We start from the raw sequence: 25,300 nt of genomic DNA on the forward strand, positions 1-25,300 counted from the left end.
TACGTCAACCCAAAGAACCTCTACAAACCGCAAGTACCGCATTAGAAACTCCAGCGACAAACCTGCTGGTGCCAATACCATCCACAGATCCAATCAGTCAGAAACCAACAAAGTCATTTACAAGTAAGCTACTCGAGTGAAGAAGGACTTGGTAAGCACGCGTTCTCTGGAGAAGTAGAGCATGCACTTTGACGAAAAAGACCTTGAGTGCTTTGTATACCATACCGTGGTCTTTAAAATCTATAGAAAATAAGTTGGCTATGCTCAAACTGAAAGATAGGAAAGCTCTTGAGTTGCGCCAATTTCGTTCAATTGAACGATCCGATTCACTAGCTCGTTTAATGGACTCCAGTACATTGTATGACAAAACTGGGAATACTTAATTCCATACGTTGGTTTATATGAAGTTACTCATACGTTTTAGAAGGAGGACAGAGAACGATGAACGAAAGTGCCCAACTCTAGAAAGCTCAACAATCACAGAAGGACTCCAGTATGTGTTAGATGTGTTCAACCTGTGGGGATCTATTGTAATGATTGTTGACAATACAGCAAATGACAGGCGTTAGTAGTTCTATTGCAGCAAATGTTCGAACAGAAAGGTCTCCCCAAACCCTTATTCAGTATCATGTGCTTGTCGCATTCTTCGAGTTGTCATGGAAGATTAGCTCCATGGGTCAGGATTTGATGAGCCATTTATTGAAAGCTGCCGTCACCAATGGTAAAACTGAGTTTCTCTTCCGGCACTTGACTGAGAGGAGTGAGATACCTTTTGTAAAGTTCAAGCTCAGATCCCAAACATCTGCAATGTACGATGGAACTCTCGTGCCATTCTGGCTCTTCTTGTTTTTATTCTAATGCCTGAAACCAGTAAAATCTTTTCATTCATTTTTACTCATGGAGCGATGATTAATTCAGTAGTCAATTTTCCCTATGGCCAGGAAACATCTGTACCGATAGATGTTGACACTAGACACTATTTTGTTAAAGTCCCATGTTTAATGGGTTGACTCAAGGGGGTCCAAAGCCCAAAAAAGGTAATTTTTCATGAATTTTTTTTTTTTTTTTCAAGAAAACTAGCGACATTTTTTGGTAGATTTTTTTTCGTCTGGAAGAGCACATCTTAGTTTAGCGTCTGAAATTTTTTGTTGAAAAATATTATGTGGTTTTGTGGCAAATGGCCGTCCACTAAACTCTTTTTTTTAAAGCGTTTTGCGGTGCCAACTCTAGTTCGAAAACTAATTAACCGATCGTCATATAATTTAGAACATAACAAGTAAAAAAAGTATCAGTCGGCTTTGCCGATAGAGATATAACCTCAGCCAGTGTGGATAGAAACACTTTTTTCCCAAAAAAGAGTATGTATTTAGGGGGTTTTCAAAATGTTGGACGTATGAACCGACAAAAATATGGATAGGATTAAAGCGCAAAAATTTGCGGGAATATCGGTAGATATGGCTTTTTTTACCATTCTAGCCTATTTAGATACCCAAAGTTTGGACCAAATCCGTTGATACGTCTATGATAGAGTTGGGTAATCTAGTTCCTAGTACCTTGTACTAGTTCCAAAACGTATGAGTAACACCATGAAATATAACGTGTGATAGTAAGAATACGCAGTTTGTTCAAAGAAAAAATGTGGGCCATTGGAACTGCGAAGTGAACTATATAGTTCAACATATTTCCTTTGACACAACTCTTGTCTATGAGATATCACGCGTACCATTTTAGCGAATATTTTTGAACTTTTATGGTGGAGTTACCGGTAGGAGTGGACATATAAGCACCACCTTCGAATTTCATCTAATATTAGAAGAAATATTACGATATCCAAAGTGTGGACGAACGTAGTATTCGGTTCGAGCTCTCCAGTCACTACTTTTGGTGACATAGAGGTTTTTTACAACTTTCGGGCTGTTTTCTCAAGAAGTATGGACTTGCCCCTGAAAAACTTTTACTTTCGTAATTGAGGCAGCGAATGTAAGTTGCTTCAACAAAAATCAAAATGATTCGAGAGCAGGTCTTAAAGTGAATATATCCAAAAATTTGTGTGGGAGGTACCCGAAGGTGTTGACAAATATAGTCCATATTCGAACCTGACCTATATCTGGTATATATATTAGGATGTGTAAAGTATGGCCCAAATCTATTTTGCATACAAAACACAATGTGCCTATTTCACAACATGCAAGAATCTACAATTTTTGACTACGATAGCATTTTTTCCTTTATAGATGAAAACCTACATTTCTAACGAAGGTCTTCCTCACCTAATTTACCTAAAATATCGTTTATCGGACCAAGTCTCTAAGGCGTCAGGATTAAAAGATTTAAGTTTGCATCTTCTGGTTAACCTCCCCCCCCCCCCCCAATTGTTGCACTTGCTATTCCCATCATAGGAATATTAATATTATTCAAGCAACCAATTCTTTTATATTGGCGGTTATTCTGAACGTAAATTCCCTGTTTTCTCACTTTCTCCTTTAAGTTGAAGCGACAGAAAGACAAAGCTCAAGGAGAGATTGTATTCAAAATTACCCCCATTATTGTATGTATGTTATTATGAATATATTTGAACAATACTGTTTGTCGGGTTTTAATTAAATGTAACGCCTAAAAGTATGCCACAGAATGGACAAAGATGCTTTATTATTGTGTGCATTGATGATGATGATGATCAGTGGTGTTGTTTAGAAAATAATTCCTTTTTTATTTTTAAATTGACGAACAATTTTATGGAAAAAAGTGCTACACGACTATTAATTTCAAATTTTTGGAATTATCAACAAATAGTGCATGTTAAAATAATAAAATATAAATCGGTTGGTGTTAAAAGCATCAATTGATATTAATTGTAATTAATTACCAAATATCGTCAAAAATAATAACATAACCTACAAGGCATATTTAATTGCCTTAATCACTTATAACTAGACAGCGGAATCCTATGCAAATGCATATATGGTTAGGATGGTCGTATAGAAAATCTGATTAGACAGAAACTCGTTTTATCACAAAATAAAACGAATTAGGCCCAGAAATGTTTGCATATCGTGCATATATTTACATATTTGCATAAAATGAGCATATGCAAAACCTTATACAAGGATTTGTGATCTAAAAATCTCACCAAAATGGCTAAAATGTGGTATTATGTCTTCGTTAGGGGTACGAAACTTTACATCTGACTAGAGGTGGGCGATTGTCGTGTTCGTGTCACTGGAAAACACAACACAACACAACAACAAATACACACATAAACAACAACAGCACTTTAGCGACGACTATGTATTAAACCCTTTAGCTTTGTTGTATCGTGTTTTCTAGTGCCACGAAACACGACAATCGCCCATCTCTACACCTGATTTCATATAGCCCCCATAGAACTGTATCACCCCATTTCCAATATGTTGAAGGTTGTGGCCTCAAAATCACACTTAAATGGCTGACGATTTGTATAAAGTCTTCGTTGGGAGTAGAACACTTTTAATCTAAAATTTGTCAGTATAGGTCCATGTCTTCATATAGCCCTCATAGAACGGTACCTCCGGATTTCTGGTATTTTGAAGGTTGTGGCCTCAAAATCCACCCGAAATGGCTGAAATTAGGTATCTGGTCTTCAATTGTGGTATTAAACGTTCCATATGAAATTTTTCGGTACAGGTCCATGTCTTCATATAGCCCCAATAGAAAGGCACCTCCGGATTTCTGGTATTTTGAAGGTTGTGGCCTCAATATCTCACGGAAACGGCTGAAATTTGGTATTAAGTCTTCCATTGAGGTATAAAACTTTTCACCTGAAATTTGTCGGTATAGGTCCACGTCTTCATGTAGCCCCCATAGAACGGTACCTCCGGATTTCTGGTATTTATAAGGTTGTGGCCTCAATATCCCTACGAAGTGGGTGAAATTTGGTCTTCCTTGTGGTATAAAACTTTCCACCTGAAATTTGTCGGTATAGGTCCATGACTTCATATAGCGCCCATAGTACGATACCTCCCTTTCCGGTATTTTGAAGATTGTGGCCTCAATATCCCGACAAAATGGCTCAAATTTGGTATTATGTCTTCCTTGCATTAGTTTTGCATATGCAAAAATTTATGCATTTTGCATATGTCATATATTTCGATTGCAATTTAATCAGGAGCCAAAAATATGTCCAGTCCCAAAATTTGACAATGATTTGATTTGAAATTCCGCTGTCTACCTATAACGTATTTGACACAGTATATTAAATATAATATTGTTGTATGAAATTAAATGGGAAATATTGAAAATATGGTAACATACATGCGTACATTATCCGCCACTTAAAATATGCATTCTAATAGCCATTACATATCGAGAATAAAGCTACTGCCAACATTACGCTAAGAAAAATGTGAAACTGTCTTAACGAATTTTTAACTCACTTTTAACTCACTTTTAATTTTTAATTTAATTTTTTCTATATGTAGTAAAAAGCAAAAACATCTAATGTGCGAAAAAATTAACATTTATTGAAAAAATATAATTCATTATAAAAAATCTTCCTTGTGGCGTTCGAATTTACAAAGGTCCCACCTGAAACATGAAAAAACCCCATTGTAAAAAAACTGTCCATAAACATTTCACACTACTCACCATATCCCATTCAAAGAAAGGACTTAGAATAACAATGAGAATGCAGGTGAAAGCTGCATAAGACAAACCATAGAACAAGATCGAATTAGAAGCGACATAATCCATTTGAGCGCTACGTTTGCCCGAGATCAGACAGGCCACAAAACAAATGAATAGCCAAATGCCAATGATATCATGGAATGGGGCAAAGTACAAACGTAATTTGGTGTTCGGATAAAGATAGGTGAAGATCATGGCCGCAACAATGAACTGGAGAACACATGGAAACATATTAACAAACGAAACAAAAAGTCCAATGAAAATACCAACCTGAATCATGAATATCAAGAATACCACTATGGAAGTGGTGAAGTGATAATCAAATTTATAATAGAAAACGTTGTGCATGTGATTTTCCACACACCAAAAACTGGCACAGAATAGACCAATAGTGGTAAAATGTAGGATGAGATGAATGTATTTAACAGTTCGGGTGCGGATTCCAATCATCAGTCGGTAAATGATAATGGCTGGAAAGAGGAAATTTGGAAAAAAACGTTATTAGCAGTTTATTATTGAACTATTGAAAAAACTCACTAAATCCCATTAAAAGTGTTGCCAATAAACAAAACAATCCATGATAGCCTCCGGCACAATAACGGTGATCAAGATATTTTTGTGGTTCCGGTATGACATTATCATTTTCATCTACTAAACGGGTTTTATCGCCTTCTGGTGCTTCCGGTGGTGGTGATGGTGGTGCAGCTTCTCCACCTTGATCCTTGGCTGATCTTTCACCACCTGCCTCTCCTCCACCAGCAGCCTCTCCACCACCTTCTGGATCTGGACTTCCCGAAAAATAATAAGTCGAATCACAATGTTGCCTATCCAAGATCAGTATGCACAAAGCTACACCGCATGCTATATACGGTATCAATAAAGTTCCCGCAACTATTTGGCTAGTACGAGCCATAAGGTTTTTAAAATCGTATTTTTTCCAAAATATTTTTTACAGTTGACGAGGAAAAATATTAATTTTCTTCAAGTCTTGACACTAATATGACGCTGGGAAATTTTTCGAAAATTATTCCAAACATGGCCATGACTGTTCGAAATGTCTTTTGGGAAATACACTGTGAAAAAATGGACTCACTCATAAAATATTTAATAGTTAAAAAGGCGGTGGAATGATCTTTATTTTCGCCCTCTCTCTAAAAATTGAAATTTCTAAATTCTGGCTAGGTACAGTTAACCGTTAGTAAGCCAGACTTAAAAAAATTACCTTATGATGAAAAAAGGAAGAAAAAACCTTATAGTGTTAACCCTGCGTTTACACATGACAGCTGAGTACATGCATTGATTGTCAAAACCCCAAAACTTGCCTGTGCGACGTAGGCGTCCAGACAACTGCAAAAACAGTTGTAGAATTATGAATGAAAATCGTCGATTTCTCTTTGTTTACCGTTCGTATATTTTGTTTTTGTTCATGTTCTTTTGTTTTGAACACATTTCAATTATTATCTCACTTATTTTTACAAAAAATGTTAAAAAATTGTTAACCTGGCTGTCTGTGAAAAAATGATGGACAGCTGGGAGACAGCCGACATATGTATGTGTTACAGCCTGTTTCTGTATGTCGAAAGAAGAATGTGTGCGAAAAAAAACACGTCCAAACTCATGCGTGTTTTTTAAATTTGTTTTTTTGCTTTGAAACAAAAGCAAAGGTAAAATTATTTCGAAAACTAAATGCCTGTTTCTGTATGTCGAAAAAAGAATGTGTGCGAAAGAAACACGTCCAAACTCTTGTGTGTTTTTCAAATTTGTTTTTTGTTGTGAAGCAAAAGCAAAGGTAAAATCATTTCGAAAACTAAAGTTCGGGCGTGTTTCATTCGCACAGATTCTTCTTTCGACATACAGAAACTGGCTGTAAATTTCGGGCGTGTTTCATTCGCACACATTATTCTATTTTTGGACACACAGAAACTGGCTGTTAGTAAATCAGAGTTGTATTTGCAGACAGACTGTCTTGTGTAAACGCCTAGTAATGAACCCCGCAACTGGTGGATGGGCATGAAACTTAGAAATAGATCCGAAGAGCAAAAATCGATTCGAAACAGTATCCACTAGCACATACAGTTTGCACCTGATTGAGCGTAGTGAATAAAATACAATCTTACACAAGAAGAAGATGGACAGTGGAAAATTTAAATTACAACCGACAGTTGCAGCATACGCCTCTCGGCTTTCCAAAATGTCTTATAAAAGGATTCCTTGTCCAGATAACACGCAATAACTCTATCCAAAAGTGGCTAACTCTGTATTTGGGTGCTGGAATCTCCGACAGGGATCACAGGTAGGACCGGGGGATTCGTGTTGCTGTTGCAGAAAAGAAAGGGGACCGGGTGGCTGCAAAGGGCGGGTCAGTTCTAACATTGGCAACCCGATAAAAATCTATTTCACTACTAAAAACCTTCTTGATTGGTGGCTATAAGGCTTTAACATTTTCCGGGAAAGTTAGGGTTTCCCAACAAAAACATTTAAACATTGTTTTTTGAGGTCCTGGTGTTTTTGGCGAGAAGGACAATCATTATGCTAGCTGCTTCCGGAAACCATATTAGTGATCGGCAATTTGGTAACATCCTCTACGGCTCGAGAGGAGTAAGGCTCCCAGTGTATTTGCTAATGGCAAAAAAAATATATTGGCCTGTAAGATTCAGTTATCTGATTCCTAACTTACCTGAGTTGGTACGGCGGAAATCATCTCGCTCCACGCCGATTTCTGCAGGCTATTATAACAGCAGCAGAGTTGACGATGCTTCTGAAAAATTCATCAGAAACCCGGTCATCTGAGGGAAAAGACAGTTCCCTAAAGCATTCTTAACATTTAAGAAAGTATGGCGTTCGGAGGCTATAAAGTCGGCTGATCGATCAATCGACATAATTATGGGGAGGTGGTCTGATCCAAGCGACAAACCGCATTGCCATGAGACATTGTTGATGAAACCCGGGACTCACCATCGGGAGTCCGTCTTCCTGGTTCACTGTGATATAATTGGATTCATCAATCAGCACCATGACCCTTTGTTCCTTACCTAGGACTGAGTACCAAAGCTCGTGATAAGCGTTGAAGTTCCATAGTACAAGACGGTTATTGCCTTTTATTAAAAATTAATGTTGGGCATATATCGCGAGACACAGCTATTTAATGACAGTATGTAAACATTTAACAGCTCTACTTCGTAGTACCACAATTGAATGCTACTGCCATCCATTTCATACATGAGTCTCTGGAGTCAAACTCTTTCTTGTTGGCTATTTCGACTCGCAAAACGTTGTATTGTTAGGTGATAATAGGGCAATGTACGTTGTAAGGTGCTGCGTTTCACTCTCCGACGACGATGATGGCGGCGAAAACGAGCAACATAGTCTCTGTTATTGCTGTTTCTGCCCCAGGCTAACCCGGTACATACCCTGAAGTCTATCCAATCCTTGGATCTGTTGCATCGAAGCGATACTGACCTGATGAGGATGCGGTTGTGACAGACAGAACACAAAATTAATTACTTTAAAAGGGGAAGTATTCGAAAGAGTGGACCGATCAAGTCTGCCTTCAAATATGGTCTAAATTTGGAACGAATATTACGATTTGCAATATTTGGGTCAAATCATGTACCAAGATTTATCGATTTTCCCATTCTGTAATTATGGATTTTCTCATAAAATTAATCATATCCTGGTGAGTATGGCTACAAGGGCTACGCAGGGTAAATATTTCAAAATATTATTAAAAAAATCCTCAAATTGCACCTAAGGGAAGGCACCGCAAAAGGAAAGGGACAAATCTTCTATCAAAAGTTCAAGTGAAAGAGGTATTCTCAAATTTGCAAAAGGCTGAAGGCCAAGTCCCTTTAGCTTCAAGAACAAACATCCAGTTACTGACAAGGTTCGAAGAATTTTTAATATATTTTAGCTTTGAGCATGTGGACTGTTGTGCCAAGTTTCGCTTTGCAAACAATTCCAATCCTTCTCTCAACTCTCCCAGCCTTTTGGCTCACTGTACGTACATACATATTGTACCTATTCAACAAAATTAATGATCAACTCCATTAACTGTAAAAATCGACCATTATTTTGCCTACTCTTTCGTTAACAATACTGTTATTTCACTCTTCATGTCTTCAGAAGTATCAACGGCATGGTAGAACAAATACAAGGTAAAGTTAATACTACAACAAATACAACTCGAACAACAACCACAAAGGAATTTGTTTTTGTTTGTAAACCTTAGTGTCAACGTAAATGTAAACAAAACAAGGAAATGTCTATCAATTATTGGAATTTAAAAAACTAATATTTTTTCACATTTGATTGAATATTTTGGAAAACATGAATGAAAACTCGTTAGATTTTCAATTTGAATGTTTCCATATCATTCCACTAAATGCATAATTTCTCGCAGAAAGTAGAATACTTGCAAAAATGTTTCGGGTCGCTGGTAATTCATTGAAAAAAGAGAAGATGTTTCAATCATTTGCTTTTGAAAACAAAAAAGCACATGTTTATTAGGGCTTTATTCTTTTCAAGTTTAACAAAATACCACACATATTAACAAATATTGTTATAAGCGATGTTTTAGTGTGCGGCGTGTCGTTCGGACCTGGAGGAGGTTACATGTCAATGATATGAAGCCGTCTTTATGGGAAATAGTTTTTTTTTCTGATGAATAAATTTGTTCTTCAAAAATATATATCCCTAATATACATCGAACATAGAAATAAATACATAAAATGTCGAATGGAATTTGACACTAACACTACAACCCAGTTCAGTCAGCTGGGTATTGCTGCTACCTTTTCTTGTTCTACCATGTATCAACGGTTTTTTGTCTCTACTGAAAAATATAAAATTTTTCGTTACCAACCTTTTGTTGAACAGGTGCGATATGTATCTGTCATAATTTTATGACATTTTTTTTATTATAAATAAAAATTAAAAAAATAAATTTTAGCTTTCATTTATTTTGATATTTAATTTTGTTAAAAAAAATTGAGGAAAATAAAAAAAATGTCCAACGGCGCTATACCAAAAATTCGATCTTCACAATCTACACCAACAGAGCCTATTACGGAGCCAACGCCTATTCATAACTTCAACAGCGACTTATTTGAATTGAAACCCAAACCAAAGCTGTTGTGTATTCCCGAAGATTGTCGCAGTGTTTTGCATGATTTAAGGTAAGAGAATTAAATCATTTTTCTTTTGTGAGAGAATAATCGCATGTAAAAATATATGCTATCCTTTTTGTTTCCCCCTCTAGGAAAACCAAATCTTTAAATGTACCAAAAAAGGCCCAACATACCGAGAAATCATGGTCGGTTATCTTCGAGGCTACGGAGCAGAATAATAAGAACATGATGGTGTGAAAGATACAATCCTCCAATATTAATAAAAAAAGGGAAAACATAGGCCTACATTTTGTTATATAATTTGCAATATTATTATTATTTTCGCCATTTAATATTATAACTACATATGTACGTAATTACATCTTTTGTTAGAGGAATTATTTGTAAAGAAAAAATAAAACGGCAAGCTTTAAAGAAAAAACTTAACTACTCAAAGATTTAGAAGATTCCCAGAATTCTACTTGCATTTGGTTGCCATTTGACAAATGGTGGCTGTGGCCACGTACACGGTTAGGGCTTTCAAAAGTTTTCTCTTCACGAAACCCAATCGAAAAATAGATGAATGGAGTTTTGAATTTTCTTTGACTGTTTTGAACCGGGAACTAAAGGATCTGCAAAAAAGTTGGCATATATTATAAAATTGCATATTCTTGTTATTTTGTATAAGTACCTCGATAATTTGTCAATATCCATTTAGGAAAAATAAAAATTCGAATGACGTTGTACTCATATGTTACTGTGTATGTACATTAGGGCGACCAAAAAAAAATGTTTTTTGGAACTCCTACCCGCAAGTATGATCCAATCGATGAAAAAACTTTACCAGTTCATTGTTGTTGCTAAAAAGGAATCCTACAAAAATTCGTGAAATCTGATCTAATTTTGTTATAGCTCCAATATGCATATTTGGCCGATTTTGGGTATTTTGGACCCTATAAAGCTATAACGAAATCTGATCAGATTTCAAATTTTTTTGTAGGATTCGGTTTTTGCCACAACAATGAACTGATAAAGTTTTTCCATCGATTGAACCATAAATGCGGCATTTCGATAACCCTTTTTAGTGTTAATCCTCGCTCAATCCCATGACCATCGTTGTAACTCGATAAGCTTAACTTAGCTGATATTGTAGTATAGCTAATCCAGCTCGTGGTGCATGGGACGTCGGTATTCACAGTCAAAGTAGATTGGACCGTAAACCTAACGAAGCATTTTTACCACAAACAAAGTACGCAGTCAGAATATCATCAGTGTTTTGTTTTCCAATTTCTTACTTAGTCCAAAGTAGCATCTGTTGGTATTTATTACACAGACAAGGTAGACGAGGGTTGAATTATCTCAAAATTGTAGGTACAAACTTCCACAGTGTGTCCGAGTCGCCGTTTACTGCCAGTCCTACTTTCGGCTTGTAAAGGTGTCAGTTACTTCTTTTATAGATCGACCCACGATGCCAATGTCGTCGACATAAGGGAGTAACGTATCGCTATTTGTGTATATTGCGTCATTTATTTTAACTTTTGTACCTCGTATAATCTCTTTCAGAAGGATGTTGAAGAGGTCGCACGAAAGGCTGTCCCTTTTGGTACAACTGGAAAAATTCTTTCCTATTTTGGGTTACAGTTAGTACCATCTTACCAAAACATGGATCTATGTTGCCAGTTTTTGGTGGAGATGTTTTGTGACCACTTCTTCTTCTTTATTTGCAAATCCGTTATCCGGATATAAGCGATCCTACAATATTATTATAAATGTGTTATGCTATTTTATTTTATATTATACTGGCATAAACAGCTCTCTATTTTTTGCCGCCGAAATCATGCTTCTTTCATCATGGCAGCCTGTCCAATCTTGTATGTTTTTCAGCCAGTTCAATTCTCTCCTGCCTCTTCCTCTTTTTCCTTCTTCATTGCCCTTTATGATGGTTTGCAGGAATTTATACTTTTCATTTCTCATCAGATGTCCCAAATATGCAATTTTCCGAGCTTTGGCATGTCGCAGCAATTGTCTCTCTAAACCCATTCTGCGTAAAACGTCCTGGTTTGCTACATGATCAGTCCATGGTATCTTTAAAATCCTTCGGTAGACCCATATCTCGAAGGATTCAAGTTTTTTCTCATCTGCAATTTTGATGGTCCATGTCTCAACTGCGTAAATTAGTACGGACCAGATATAGCATTTCACGAATCTGACTTTTGTTGGGAGGCTTATATCGTGATTTGTAAAGACTGTTTTGTATTTGAAAAATACATCTCTGGCCATCTCTATACGACGTTTGATTTCCTTGGAAGAGTCCCATTTTTCATTTAACAATACTCCAAGGTATGTGAAATTAGTGACTCGCTCAATATTTTTATTATTAATTTTTAGTATGGTGTGATAGTGGTCATTTTTCTTACTCACAACCATGTATTTTGTTTTTTTAATGTTTATTTTTAGGCCATTTGCTTCGCTCACCCTTGTAAGTTTATCTACGAGCCTTTGTAAACCAGGTAGACTGCTAGCTACTATTACGGTATCATCTGCATATCGTATATTATTTATTGTTCGTCCATGTATTTTTATCCCTATTCTTTCATTTTCCACGGCTTCATTAAATATTTTTTGGGAATAGATGTTGAAAAGCATAGGAGACAATATGCACCCCTGTCTTACTCCTTTTGATATAATAATTTCGTCCGTAGTTTCGCCATTTATCTCAATCCGTGCAGTGTGACTCCAGTATAAGTTTTTAATGCATCTTATTTCTTTCTCCCCAACTCCAATATCTTTCAATATATCTATTAGCTTGTCGTGTTGAACTGTGTCAAATGCTTTTCATAATCTATGAAGCAAAGGAAAACATCTTTCTGGACATCTCTGCACTTCTGCAACAGTATCTGCATGGAGAGTAAAGCCTCTCTCGTCCCCATGCCCCCTTTGAATCCAACTTGTGGTTCTCCCATACCCTTTTCACATATGGGGCATATTCTTGTGTGTATTATTCTTAAAAAAATTTTAGGATGTGGCACATGAGGCTAATCAGTCTGTACTCACTGCAATTCCTTGCATGCATTTTCGTCGGTATTGCTATAAAGGTCCATAATAGCCAGTCATGGTGGTACTGGTCTGTATCATATACATTATTAAAGAGTCTTACTAATATTTGTATATTGCGTCCATCTATTAGCTTCAACACTTCGGGAGATATTTGGTCAGGTCCTGTTGATTTCTTGTCCTTCAGCGTTATAATTGCATGCTCCACTTCAGACTCCGTTATCGGATTTCCAGCAATATTGATATTAACATTTTCGTTGTTGGATCGGCTTTCATCTGTAAACAATTCTTCAATATATTTTTTCCAATGGCTCTTTATTTGTTCTGTTTCAAAAATTGGCTGGTTGTTGTTATCAATAAGCGTTTTGGGGATATTTTTCCTTAAATTCCGGCCGCTTCTTTCAATTTTTTGTGAAGATTAAAATCATCGTGCACATTCTGTAGGTGTTCAATTTCTTGGCACTTTCTATTTAACAGTGTGTTTTTGGCAGCACGAGTTGCTGTTCGAATTTCTTTGTTGATTTCCTAATACTTTTCGTAATCCACGTTTTTAAATTTACTGCGTTCTGCTCGAAGCTCTAAAATTTCATTGGTCATCCATTCCTTATTATTTTTTCTATTGCAGTTGTGACCACTGGGTACCTCAAATTCCGAATTACAAATAGTTCGGTTAAAAATTGTTACTAAAATCTTCAAAATACCGAAATTCTATACCAAAACATCGACCTATGTGGACAGTTTTAGATGGAGTGGTTTTGTTATCACTAGGAACATCGACTGTCAAATTACAGGTGGTTCGGTCAAAAAATGTAGCTACAATCCTCAAAATACCGGAAATAGAGAGGGACCGTTTTATGGGTGCGGTACCAAAACGTGGACCTAAGTTCACGGTTTTTTGTGGAGATGTTTTGTGACCACTGGGAACCCCAAACGTGAAACTACAAGTAGGTTGGTCAACAAATGTAGCTAAAATCCCCAAACTACCGGGACCGTTTTATGGGTGCGGTACCAAAACGTGGACCTAAGTTGACGGTTTTTGGTGGAGATTTTCGGTGACCGCTGGGAACCCCAAACGTGAAACTACAAGTAGGTTGGTCAACAAATGTAGCTAAAATCCCCAAACTACCGGAAATCGGGAGATAACCTTATATGGGACCTATACCAAAACGTGGACCGATATAACCCAACTTCGAAATTGACCTGTCTTTGGAAAAAATACACTCGGGTGCAAAAATATAGCTCTCTGTCTTAATTATTGCGAACGCTAGAGTGATTACAACAGACGGACTGACGGACATGTCCGGATCGTCTTAGAATTTTATACTGATCAAGAATATATACTTTATATGGTCGCAAATGATTAGTTCGATGTGTTACAAACAGAAAAAAAAAACAAATTTAATATACCCTGCATACTATGGTGGAAGGTATAAAAATAACTTTCCTGAATAATAAAGAAAGAATGGCTCTCACGCCCGAGCAACTACTGCAGCGAAAGCATGCCATTGTGTAACTGTACCGGAAAATCTTTGTCTCCTCATGCAGATGGTTCGTTGAAGACATGAGGAGGCAGTGTACACATGTTTGTGTGTTTGTGTTTGTGGAAATTACCCGAAGGACCGGATGGAAGTAGTCCATATTCCAACCTGATACATAACTGGATGAAAAAATACGATTTGCAAAGTTCGGACCAATTAGAAAGTCACTGCGACAGTTATCTTGCGGATTTGCCTTTTTAGTGTCGTCAGGGTTTCATGCTACTTTTATTGATTACACTGTGAACCGAAATTTTTTTTTTTGGGGGGGGGGGGGTGGGTGTAAAAAATTCCTTTTGGGGGTGAAAGCGCCGTGAGTCGAACTTTTGAGTTATGGTGTGATGAATTTTTCACTGGAGACCCTATAAGCCATCCAAAATTAGCGTTATATCTTTGTTTGCTGTTGTTTTGGCTTATTTTTGATATAACATGTCTTCATTCAAATCTAATGAGGATCATAGTTTTTTTCTTAACAAAAACAGGGTAAATGCAAAAAGGACAATGAAAACGCGACAATATCGATTAGTTGTCAATGAGAGCCGTACATAAAATTTTCTGAGCGACATGTTGTACTTTTATTGCGGTTCTTGAAATAAAAGACGAAAAAGACATGGAAGGAAGAGAGCTACAAGGTCGAAATGTTCTACGAAAAACATCCTCATTAGATTTGACTGAAGACATGTCATATCAAAAATAAACTGAAACAACAGCGAACAAAAATATAACTCTAATTTCTGATGAATTATAGGACCTCCAGTGAAAAATTCATCACGCCATAACTCAGAAATTTTCCACCCCGCAGACCTCGAGCTCTATTTCGTTGCACAGTGCTATCTCAGGAAATATGGACTTGCCCCCGAAAAAATTTGTACCGTCGTAAAGGGGGCCGCAACGACAAAATGCCAAAAAAACCGATTCGAGGGGAGCTCCTAAACTTCACTTTTTCCGAATTTTGTGTGGGAGGTACATGAAGGAGTGGACCGATGTAGTCCATATTCAAACCCGATCTATATCTGGAATGAATAATATGATGTACAAAGTTTGAACCAAATCGATTTCTCCCTTCGAGTGTTATCGTCCACACTATTTTACAGAAAAATTTTGAACATTTGTGGAGGAGGTACCCGAAGGCGTGGACCTATATGGTCCATTTTCGAATTTAGACTAAGTTTGGGCAAATATTACGAAGAGCAAAATGTGGTTCGAATCGATTGATCTGTTCGAAAATTAACAGACGGACATGGCTAAATCGAGTCCAATTTGTTTGAAACTAATTTCGTTAAAACATACTTGGGGTCTAAAACCATTATTTCGATGAGGCACATTTTGGTCATATCAAAGTGTATATACCCTCGTTAGTCTAAAGGCTGAGGGTATAAAAAACTGTCCGTTTTTTTCTAATTTCTTAACACCTAAAAGGTTTCAAAAAAGGTAGAACAATAATTCCTTGCCCTATCCACAAATGTTCACTATTAAATTACTTTTACATACTCTCTCTAAAGACCCGCATAAATGTTGTGGATTTTTAGAGCGAGTAAACATACAACGGCGTACATAGCATTCATTTAAAAAACTAACAAAATAATGAATGAAGATTTTACACAAGTGCGAGTGTGCACTCTGTACAAAAAAATCTTACAAATTAATAGCAATTAAAATATTGTGTAAATCATATTTGTTTCGCCTTTGAATATTGACAATCTAATTGAGACACAATACTCGCAGCAGAGAAACCCAAGATACGAAAAGGGGCATCGTCAGAAGACAATGCCAAGAAAAAAACCAGCAAAATGAGGCGTTTAGGCAATTAAAATTTATGGATATATTCCAAATACGATAACTATTCGGTTATTACGCTTGAATATGCCGATGTTGGCACTACTATTTTCATTGATGACGATGATTTATAAAAAAAAAGAATGAGCGTGTGTTGGTACCAATTTGTGCCGTATGCAAATTTAAATCTATATATATAAAAATGGTGTAAAAAATTTATAGTAATTCATAAAATGAGAACGGCTAGGCCGATTTCTGTAAAATTTTTTGTCAGTTATTCGCATTTTCGAGGAGAAGGTCTTTGCGGAAGAAAATTTTGGAAAATCCCTCTGGAAAAGTCGGAAAATTGGAAAAATCGAAAATTGAGTTTTTGTATGAAATTTTATTCCTTAATAGCGAGACGAAGTTCGCCGGGTCCGCTAGTTTCTATATAAATTCCATAAAAAGTAGGCCTGTTTTTCAACGAATGACTCAGTGTTGTTTGTATTTTATAAACAAATTTAATTTGTTAATTTATTATGAGTGTTCTGTAATTAATAATTTGTTGTTCAGTGGTAGAAATATTAAAAATGCTTGCATATCTCCAAATTGTTTGAAACGGATTTGATCTTAACATATGTGGAGTTTAAGACCAGTATTTCGATGAGGCACATTTTTAGGCTGAGGATATGAAAATATTAATAGATTTCATATTTAATGAGTTTTGAACAAATATAAAAACATTGTACTTAAATTTCGCAAATTTTAAAATATGTTCTAACATAAATTCATTATCACAATAATTATGATGACAATATTATGTCAAGGTTTTGAGAACATTAATTATGTTATGTGTCATGGAATTGTGTTTCTGTGTCTCACCATCTGTTCTCGGTGCCAACATTTAATGCTTCCAGCTGGAAGCATGAAATGTTTAAATGAATAATGTACATACCAACTAACTTTCGAAGATTGGCAAAGTTTTGGAAAAAAGAATTTTATGTGTTCGATGTATCGGCTTACTTTATTTTGTACAAGCAGACCAAATAAATTTAAAACTGAATGACCAAAATTGACGTCATCACATGACATGCCTGCTTTAGCGGCATAGAAACAAACCTGCGGCTATTCAGCAAGAAAAAAAATTACTTAAGAAAATCCATTTTGTTTGATCATCACCACCAATATTGGCTGGCTATCAGTGATAAATTGGCTAATATGTCCATTATTGGCTGCTAGCCATGGTGGCGAATGATGTTCATGTGCAAAAAAATAATGGAAAATGTTTACAATTAATTGTTATTCATTAGTTTACCGTTGATATTTTGTTGTATTAAGAAGATGGATTAGTGGGTTGTATTGCCGCCGTTACTTTACAATACAATTTATTTGTAAAACCCCTAAAATTTCTTTTATGGTTGATCTACTGTAGAGTTGGGTAATCTAGTTCCTAGTTGACTGCACTAGTTCCAAAACGTATGAGTAACTTCATAAAATCTAACGTGATACAATGTAATCCAACTGAAAATGACAGTGCTTATTATTACAATGTACAACAAAATTGAACTTTTTTAAATTACAAGAAACCCCGCACAGATTATGAAAGTGGACTGAAAAAAAAGAAGACACGTGTATCGGCGTTTTGAAAGTTTACGTCGGGAAGTAACCTAAATAGGCGTGGCAAGTTCGGCCCATTTCTACAGGTTTTGAAATATTCGACATCAGATTCCTTGGAATCCTTGCATTTTAGGTATAAAGTGTCTTTGGCAATATTACTGACAACAATGCAGGGTATCTTTTTATGAAAAAAAAATTAACCCTCATGCGAGTCACTAAACGGGCCTTTTTGTTCCCTTTTTTTCAAAAGCGTTTAAAAACTCCTTTAAAATTTGATCGTATCAGAACAAAATATTCTACAAAATTATTTATCATAAAATTTTACTATAGGTCCCCGAATACACCAAAACTCTAAATCGTACGTAAACGCCAGGAGTCTGCCAAAAGTAAAATCACGTTTTAGGGTTAATGTTGTACTTTATCTGAGTTATTTAAGTTTTATCCCACAAAACTTCATTCTAGATAGAAGACGTCGAAGACAAAAATATTCTCCATCAAATTTTAATATAACTCGCCGAATGAATGAAATATGTATTTACAATATATATCAAGAAAATATATACATCAAATTTGCCAACATAACACCCAAATATTTTTTGAATAATTTTTTTTGCTCTTTTTTCGAGTTGACACATGAAAGTAACATGAAATTTAGTTTTAGACGAAAGGTGTTATAGGAGGAAAAATTTTATAGTATGTTTATATATAACCGGATTTAACAAACCCACTGGGTTTTAAATGTCAATTCCATTACATATACGTCAAACAAATCCCGATAAGGAAGGTTAACCTCCCAAAAAGCTCTAATATAAACAGCATATTACACAAAATTTGACTGTAAGTCCCAGAACAAACTAGATATCTAAGTAAAATACTTAGTTAAGAAAATGACGTTACAAAATTAGATATTATAGGTAGTAATTATTTGTTGAACTTTTAGGCACTTAATTAAAATTTATTCCATACTGAGTCAAAATCTTGATATATATTGTAAATATATATTTTATTTATTCGGCGACTTATATTGAAATTTAATGGAGAATATTTTTGTCTTTGACGTCTTCTATCTAGAATGAAGTTTTGTGGGACAAAACTTAATAAACTCAGATAAAGTACAACATTAACCCTACTTTTGGCAGATTCTTGGCGTTTAGGTACGAATTAGAGTTTTAGTGTATTCGGGGACCTATAGTAAAATTTTATGAGAAATAATTTTGTAGAATATTTTGTTCTGATACGATCAAATTTTAAAGGAGTTTTTAAACGCTTTTGAAAAAAAGGGGACCAAAAAGTCTCGTTTAGTGATAGATACACCGCATTGTTGTCAGTAATATTGCCAAAGACACTTATACCTAAAATGCAAGGATTCCAAGGAATCTGATGTCGAATATTTCAAAACCTGTAGAAATGTGCCGAACTTGCCACGCCTATTTAGGTTACTTCCCGAGGTAAACTTTCAAAAGCCCCGATACACGTGTCTCCTTCTTCTCGGTCCTATTTCATAATCTGGCCGAATTATCTTGTAAGTATTTTTTGTGTTGTACAGTGTTATTATTATTATTACTATTATTTTTATCATTATTATTATTATTATTATTATTATTATTATTATTATTATTATTATTATTATTATTATTATTATTATTATTATTATTATTATTATTATTATTATTATTATTATTATTATTATTATTATTATTATTATTATTATTATTATTATTATTATTATTATTATTATTATTATTATTATTATTATTCTTATTATTATTATTATTACTATTATTTTTATCATTATTATTATTATTATTATTATTATTATTATTATTATTATTATTATTATTATTATTATTATTATTATTCTTATTATTATTATTATTATTACTATTATTTTTATCATTATTATTATTACTATTATTATTACTATTATTATTAGTATCATTGTTATTATTATTATTATTATTACTATTATTATTATTATTATTATTACTACTACTACTATTATTATAAGTATCATTGTTATTATTATTATTATTACTATTATTATTTTTATTATTATTACTATTATTATTATTTTTATTACTATTATTATTACTATTACTATTATTATCATTATTATTATTATTATTATTGATCAAATAAACGTCAAACAACATTGCAACTGTCTACTACACAAAATTTGTGTAATAGAAAATAGTAAAACATAACACCATTTTTGTTTTTCCTCTCTTAAATTTGGTTACAATTTTTCCTTCATTTATGGGTACTGGGACGCTTTTCTAGAAACAAATTTAAAAATATTACAATATAGTACTATTTTGCAGGTTCTGGAACACAATTATAGTGTTGTACATTTATCAATAATATTTTATTTTACATTTACATTCACGTTCCGTCTATTTACTCATAAATGATCATCTTCAAAAGTTGCTACAAATGTCAATGAAGTGCATTGCAGTGAAGCTATGACATCAGGACTTTCCAATAGCAATAATGAATAATAACATTTTTTATTAATGAAATTACCGTTAAAAATATTGTTGAATAAAAAATAAAAATGGTGAATGAATACAGCATTTTGCATGAGTTTTTTTTAGTACTTAGCCTCCTACCTTTGATGAGTAATCTTTACTTATTACGTTGTACAACGCAATGACAGACGTTGTATTCGTCATCATAGTTTTATGGAAATTGCACGATTTTCAAGTTGTTTTTTTATCGACACCGTTGAGCATGTCTTGTTGGTGACATTACCGTTGCTTTTTTGAAACCTGAAACTGGAGATCTGCATATTGTTTTGCAAAGATCAAACAACTTTCATAACACTGTATAAAACAAAAATTATCACATACAAGAACCATGGTGCAGATTACACTGTGCGACAACAAAAAAAAAATGACGAGGAAAATCGAGTAGATTATGAAAGTAGAGCTAAAAATATGAGACACGTGTATCGGCGTTTTAAAAGTTTACGTCGGAAAGTAACCAAAATAGGCGGGGCAAGTTCCGCCCATTTTTAATTTTTTCGAAATATTCGAGTTAATATATCTTTGAATCCTTGCATTTCAGGTATATAGTGTCTTCGGCAACTTTACAGAAGAGTATGTGGGCAATCTTCTGGGTGGTGGGTTTTTTATATTCCATATATATATGCACCACAAAGCATTATGAATGGAACGCACAACATCTTCTGTATGAATTTATAACGAAAAACCATCAATAAGATATTTATATTTTTCAATCACAATGACAATCTGTATGAAAATTGGAAAATATGGCCCTTAAACCTACATATCAAAAACAAGTGCTGCTAAGAATGTTATATGTTATGGTTACAGATTTCTTTTATTCAGAGACTCATAATGAAATTTCTTTTCGAACATTTCTTTCTTTAGCAATATTCCCAAAAAGTAAAGGATTTTGCTAGATTTTGATCCAGTATGGAATTATGTAAAATTAACAGTCCAAAATTAAAACATATAAATATTTTCATGTTTTTTCAGCAAAATTGATACTGATATTTTCGTGCTATAAAATGTAAATAGACATTTCATTTCATTGGTGACCCATAGTGAAATTTGACGAAAAATATTTTTGTCTCTGACATCATCTCTCTAAAATTATGTTTTGTTGGACAATTTTGAATAAACTCAGATGAAGTCCGACTTTAACCCTAAAACGTGTTTTTCATTTTTAGAGATTCCTGGCGATTAGGCAAGAGTTACAGATTTGGTGTATTCTAAGATCTATAGTAAAATTTTATGGCGAAAAATTTTGTAGAATATTTGGATTTGATACAATCACATTTTTAAGGAGTTTTTGAAAGATTTTTGAAAAAAGGACAAAAAAGACTCCTTTGATGAACCGCATGAGGGTTAAAATTTTGAACAAGAAGATTGCCCACATACTCTTCTTTAAAGTTGCCGAAGACACTATATACCTGAAATGCAAGGATTCAAAGATATATTAACTCGAATATTTCGAAAAAATTAAAAATGGGCGGAACTTGCCCTGCCTATTTTGGTTACTTTCCGACGTAAACTTTTAAAACGCCAATACACGTGTCTCATATTTTTAGCTCTACTTTCATAATCTAATCGACTTTTCCCATAATTTTGAAAAAAATTGAATTTTGTTGCACAGTGTTATGAAGGAGAGGCGGAAATAGAAAACGTGTGTATCGGCTTTTAGAATGTTTACATCGGTAGGTAATCTAAATAGTAGGAGGCATGGTCCTACCATTTTTTCACTTTATAAATATGTAAAAAAAAGTTATGTAGGTTCTGGAACGGAGCAATAGTGTATCAATGAAGGGATAATTTAGTCAGTTTTCATAAAAGGATTAAACATTCTTTTAAAGTCGGTTTCATGCATATTATGAATACTGTTCTTAATGCTAAAAATACTATTTTATTCGAAGAAATATAAACAACAATGATTGTTTGCTTTTATGAAAGGTATTTTATATTGATTTTGTATTAATACCAAACTCAAAGTACAAGTTTTTGTTTTATAGTGGAAGAATGTAATTTGAAATGCTTCTAATGATTTTCGCTGTTGATATTAGTTTTTTGGCTATCGTAGAAGAATGTAAAGTTTATGCACATTTATGTTGAGTCAATCAAAATTAGTTTCGATTAAACTATGCTACAAAATTTGACAAAAATGTATTCAGAGGTTCTGATGTACAAATTCAGGTTTTTTGGAGTCCAAGGAAAACGAAAATATGTTTGGTTATTTTTGGTCACTTCGATTTTTGATTTTATGACGGTAAACGATTTTTTTCACAACGGATTTATTTTTCCTTTAGAAGAGTTGAGTTTTATTTGCTTTAGAAGAGTTGAATATTATATTTTAAACAAGTGAGCAAAGGCTATAGTCGGGACGGGGCCGACCATGTGATACCCTACACCACTACCCCTGTGCATAAGCTTTTCACTGGTAAACATTTATTTTAGGGAACATAATCCGACTACCACCAAACATATTTTGGTTTTTAATCAAAAAAATATGCCTCTTTCTCTCTGGGACCCACATAAGCAACCAAAATTTTGTGACCATCCGATCAAAATGTCGACCAGTAGAATGGAAGAATTGGATGCATTACCGACTATTGTGGTATATCCCTTGTTTGACCACCTTCGTCAACCTACTTTACATCGTTGTAAAGGTGATATTTTCTACTTTCCTTGCCAGGTTTTGCTTTTGATACACCTCTTAAATAAACAGAGATATTGGCTTTGAAATAAAACGCTGACCATTCTCCAAATAAGTTTTTGCCCATTCCAACCCCTTAATATTATCCGACCATCATTGAAATCAGTAGGCTTCTTCCTCTGTGGGACCCCCATTAACCCCCAAAACTTCGTGACGATCCGATCAAAATTGCGACCTGTGGCGTGATTACAAAAAAATCGGAAAATGGGATGCATTATCGGCTATTGCCATATCTCTGCTATTTTACCCCCTACGAAAACCTACTTTACATCGTTGTAAAGGTGATATTTTCTACTTTCCTTGCCAGGTTTTGCTTTTGATGTACCTCTTAAAGAAACAGAGATATTGGCTTTGAAAAAAAAACGTTGACCTTTCTCTAAATAAGTTTTTGCCCATTCCGACCCCTGAACACTATCCGACCATCATCAAAATCAATAGGCTTCTATCTCTTTGGGACCCCCGTTAACCCCCAAAAATTCGTGACGATCCGATCAAAATTGCGACCTGTAGCGTGATTACAAAAATATCGGAAAATGGGATGCATTATCGACTATTGCCATATCTCTGCTATTTGACCACCTACGACAACCTACTTTACATCGTTGTAAAGGTGATATTTTCTACTTTCCTTGCCAGGTTTTGCTTTTGATATACCTCTTAAAGAAACAGAGATATTGGCTTTGAAATAAAATGTTGACTTTTCTCCAAATAAGTTTTTTGCCCATTCCGACCCCTAAATATTATCCGACCATCGCCAAAATCAATAGGCTTCTTCCTCTGTGAGACCCCAATTAACCCTCAAACTTTCGTGACAATTCGATCAAAATTGGGACCTGTAGCGTGATTTCCAAAAAAATGGATAAATGGGATGTATTACCGACTATTGCGATATCTCCGTTATTTGGGTACCTACGCCGACCTAGTTTACGTCATTGTAAAGACGGGATCTTCTACTTTCATAGTCAGGCTTTGCTTTTGGAAAGTTTCCAACCAAAGTTGTGATATTCGTCAATATAATTAAAATCGCAAAAATGAAAATTGGGGTTTTATTTGCTACTATTGTGATATCTTCATTGTTTGATCACCTACGAGCACCTACTTTACATCAGTAGAAAGGTGATATTTTCTACTTTCATTGTCAGGTTTTGGTTTTGGTATACCCCATGTAGAAGCTGAGATATTCGTTTTGGAAAAAACGTTGTCTTTTTATCCACCTAAGTTTTTTGCCCTTTCCGACCCCTAAATATTATCCGACCATCACCAAAATCAATAGGCTTCTTCCCCTCCGGGACCCCCATCAACATCCAAAATTTCGTGACGATCCGATCAAAATTGCGACCTGTAGCGTGATTACAAGGTTTAGATGGACAGACGGACAGACGGACGGACGGACGGACACACATAGCCAGATCGACTGAGCTCGTCGAGACATTCATTTTGGTATATATAAGTATGGGTCTACGACCATTATTTCGATGCGTTACAAACTTTTTGGCCAAAACCAACTTATAATACCCTCCCCACATAGTGGTGTAGGGTATAACAAGCCATAAATTAAAACAAGTGAGCAAAGGCTATAGTCGGGACGGGGCCGACCATGTGATACCCTACACCACTACCCCTGTGCATAAACTTTTCACTGGTAAACATTTCTTTTAGGGAATATAATCCGACTACCACCAAAAACAATATCACTGTGCAACATTTTTATGGTGATCTTGTGCAAACAATTCGAACTGAGGATTTTTTGAAAGTACAGACCCAAACGACAAGAAACCCTAGTTGGGGTTTGCTGTGTCAGATCCAGCTCGGATTTTATGGCCCCATCTAAACATGTTTAAATATTGAGTTTTTAAAGAAATTCGGGGCTAGTTCTCTGAAACCAATGCGAATCTTCTTCTGACCTTTGAAGCAAATTTGTAGATAGGGACGAAAATGAAATATTTGGAGAAATAGTGAACTCGAAAAACAACATTTATTGCCTCAAATTTTAAAATATGTGCAAAAAATACACAATTTTTATACGTATACGTATCTCCAAAACCGTTAATTTTTTCTGAATATTGTCTTTTGGAAAAATATTTCCTGGAATGTAATACACAACTCTTCAGAACATGTCATTGTTGTAAAATTCCTCTATCACGTTGTTTTCAGTACATTTTTCAACGACGATTTAATAAAAATGTCATTAATATGGTGAAATCCGAAATGCGAGAATAAACTGTTGGTGTTAACTGTGTTTGAAATACGTGCTGTAAAAGATATGATGCAAAATACGGCTGAAACAACATGAAGTAAGCATTTTAGAGTTTCATAATGTTCTAAAGAATTGTTGAGAACTTTATTTGGAAGATTTTT

At 34.8% G+C, this 25,300-nt stretch overlaps 2 protein-coding genes across 2 annotated transcripts; one reads left to right on the plus strand and one right to left on the minus strand.

Annotated features, from left to right (window-relative positions):
* Positions 1-4,474: 4,474 nt before the first annotated feature.
* Positions 4,475-5,662, minus strand: LOC141402180 (uncharacterized). The gene is made up of 4 exons (XM_073983001.1): positions 5,200-5,662; positions 4,933-5,132; positions 4,624-4,872; positions 4,475-4,563 (listed from the first exon to the last, which is right to left on the minus strand). The coding sequence occupies exons 1-4, from the start codon at positions 5,573-5,575 to the stop codon at positions 4,549-4,551; spliced, it is 840 nt and encodes a 279-aa protein (XP_073839102.1). The 5' UTR covers positions 5,576-5,662; the 3' UTR covers positions 4,475-4,548.
* A 3,920-nt stretch (positions 5,663-9,582) lies between these two features.
* Positions 9,583-10,151, plus strand: LOC141402703 (uncharacterized). The gene is made up of 2 exons (XM_073984498.1): positions 9,583-9,836; positions 9,920-10,151. Exons 1-2 carry the CDS (start codon positions 9,667-9,669, stop codon positions 10,023-10,025), a joined length of 276 nt encoding a protein of 91 aa, XP_073840599.1. The 5' UTR covers positions 9,583-9,666; the 3' UTR covers positions 10,026-10,151.
* The last annotated feature ends 15,149 nt before the right edge of the window (positions 10,152-25,300 follow it).

The sequence above is a fragment of the Musca autumnalis genome, unplaced genomic scaffold, assembly GCF_047663935.1.
Source record: "Musca autumnalis isolate F117 unplaced genomic scaffold, ASM4766393v1 scaffold_4, whole genome shotgun sequence".
NCBI lineage: Eukaryota > Metazoa > Arthropoda > Insecta > Diptera > Muscidae > Musca > Musca autumnalis.

Excerpts from the sequence above, each read along its gene's own strand:
- LOC141402180 (XM_073983001.1), bottom strand. The coding sequence starts at position 5,575 with ATGGCTCGTACTAGCCAAATAGTTGCGGGAACTTTATTGATACCGTAT. Across the intron at positions 5,133-5,199 it reads AACACTTTTAATGGGATTTA|CCATTATCATTTACCGACTG; the intron begins GTGAGTTTTTTC and ends TCCTCTTTCCAG. Across the intron at positions 4,873-4,932 it reads TCTTGATATTCATGATTCAG|TTCATTGTTGCGGCCATGAT; the intron begins GTTGGTATTTTC and ends TGTGTTCTCCAG.
- LOC141402703 (XM_073984498.1), top strand. The coding sequence starts at position 9,667 with ATGTCCAACGGCGCTATACCAAAAATTCGATCTTCACAATCTACACCA. Across the intron at positions 9,837-9,919 it reads AGTGTTTTGCATGATTTAAG|GAAAACCAAATCTTTAAATG; the intron begins GTAAGAGAATTA and ends TTCCCCCTCTAG.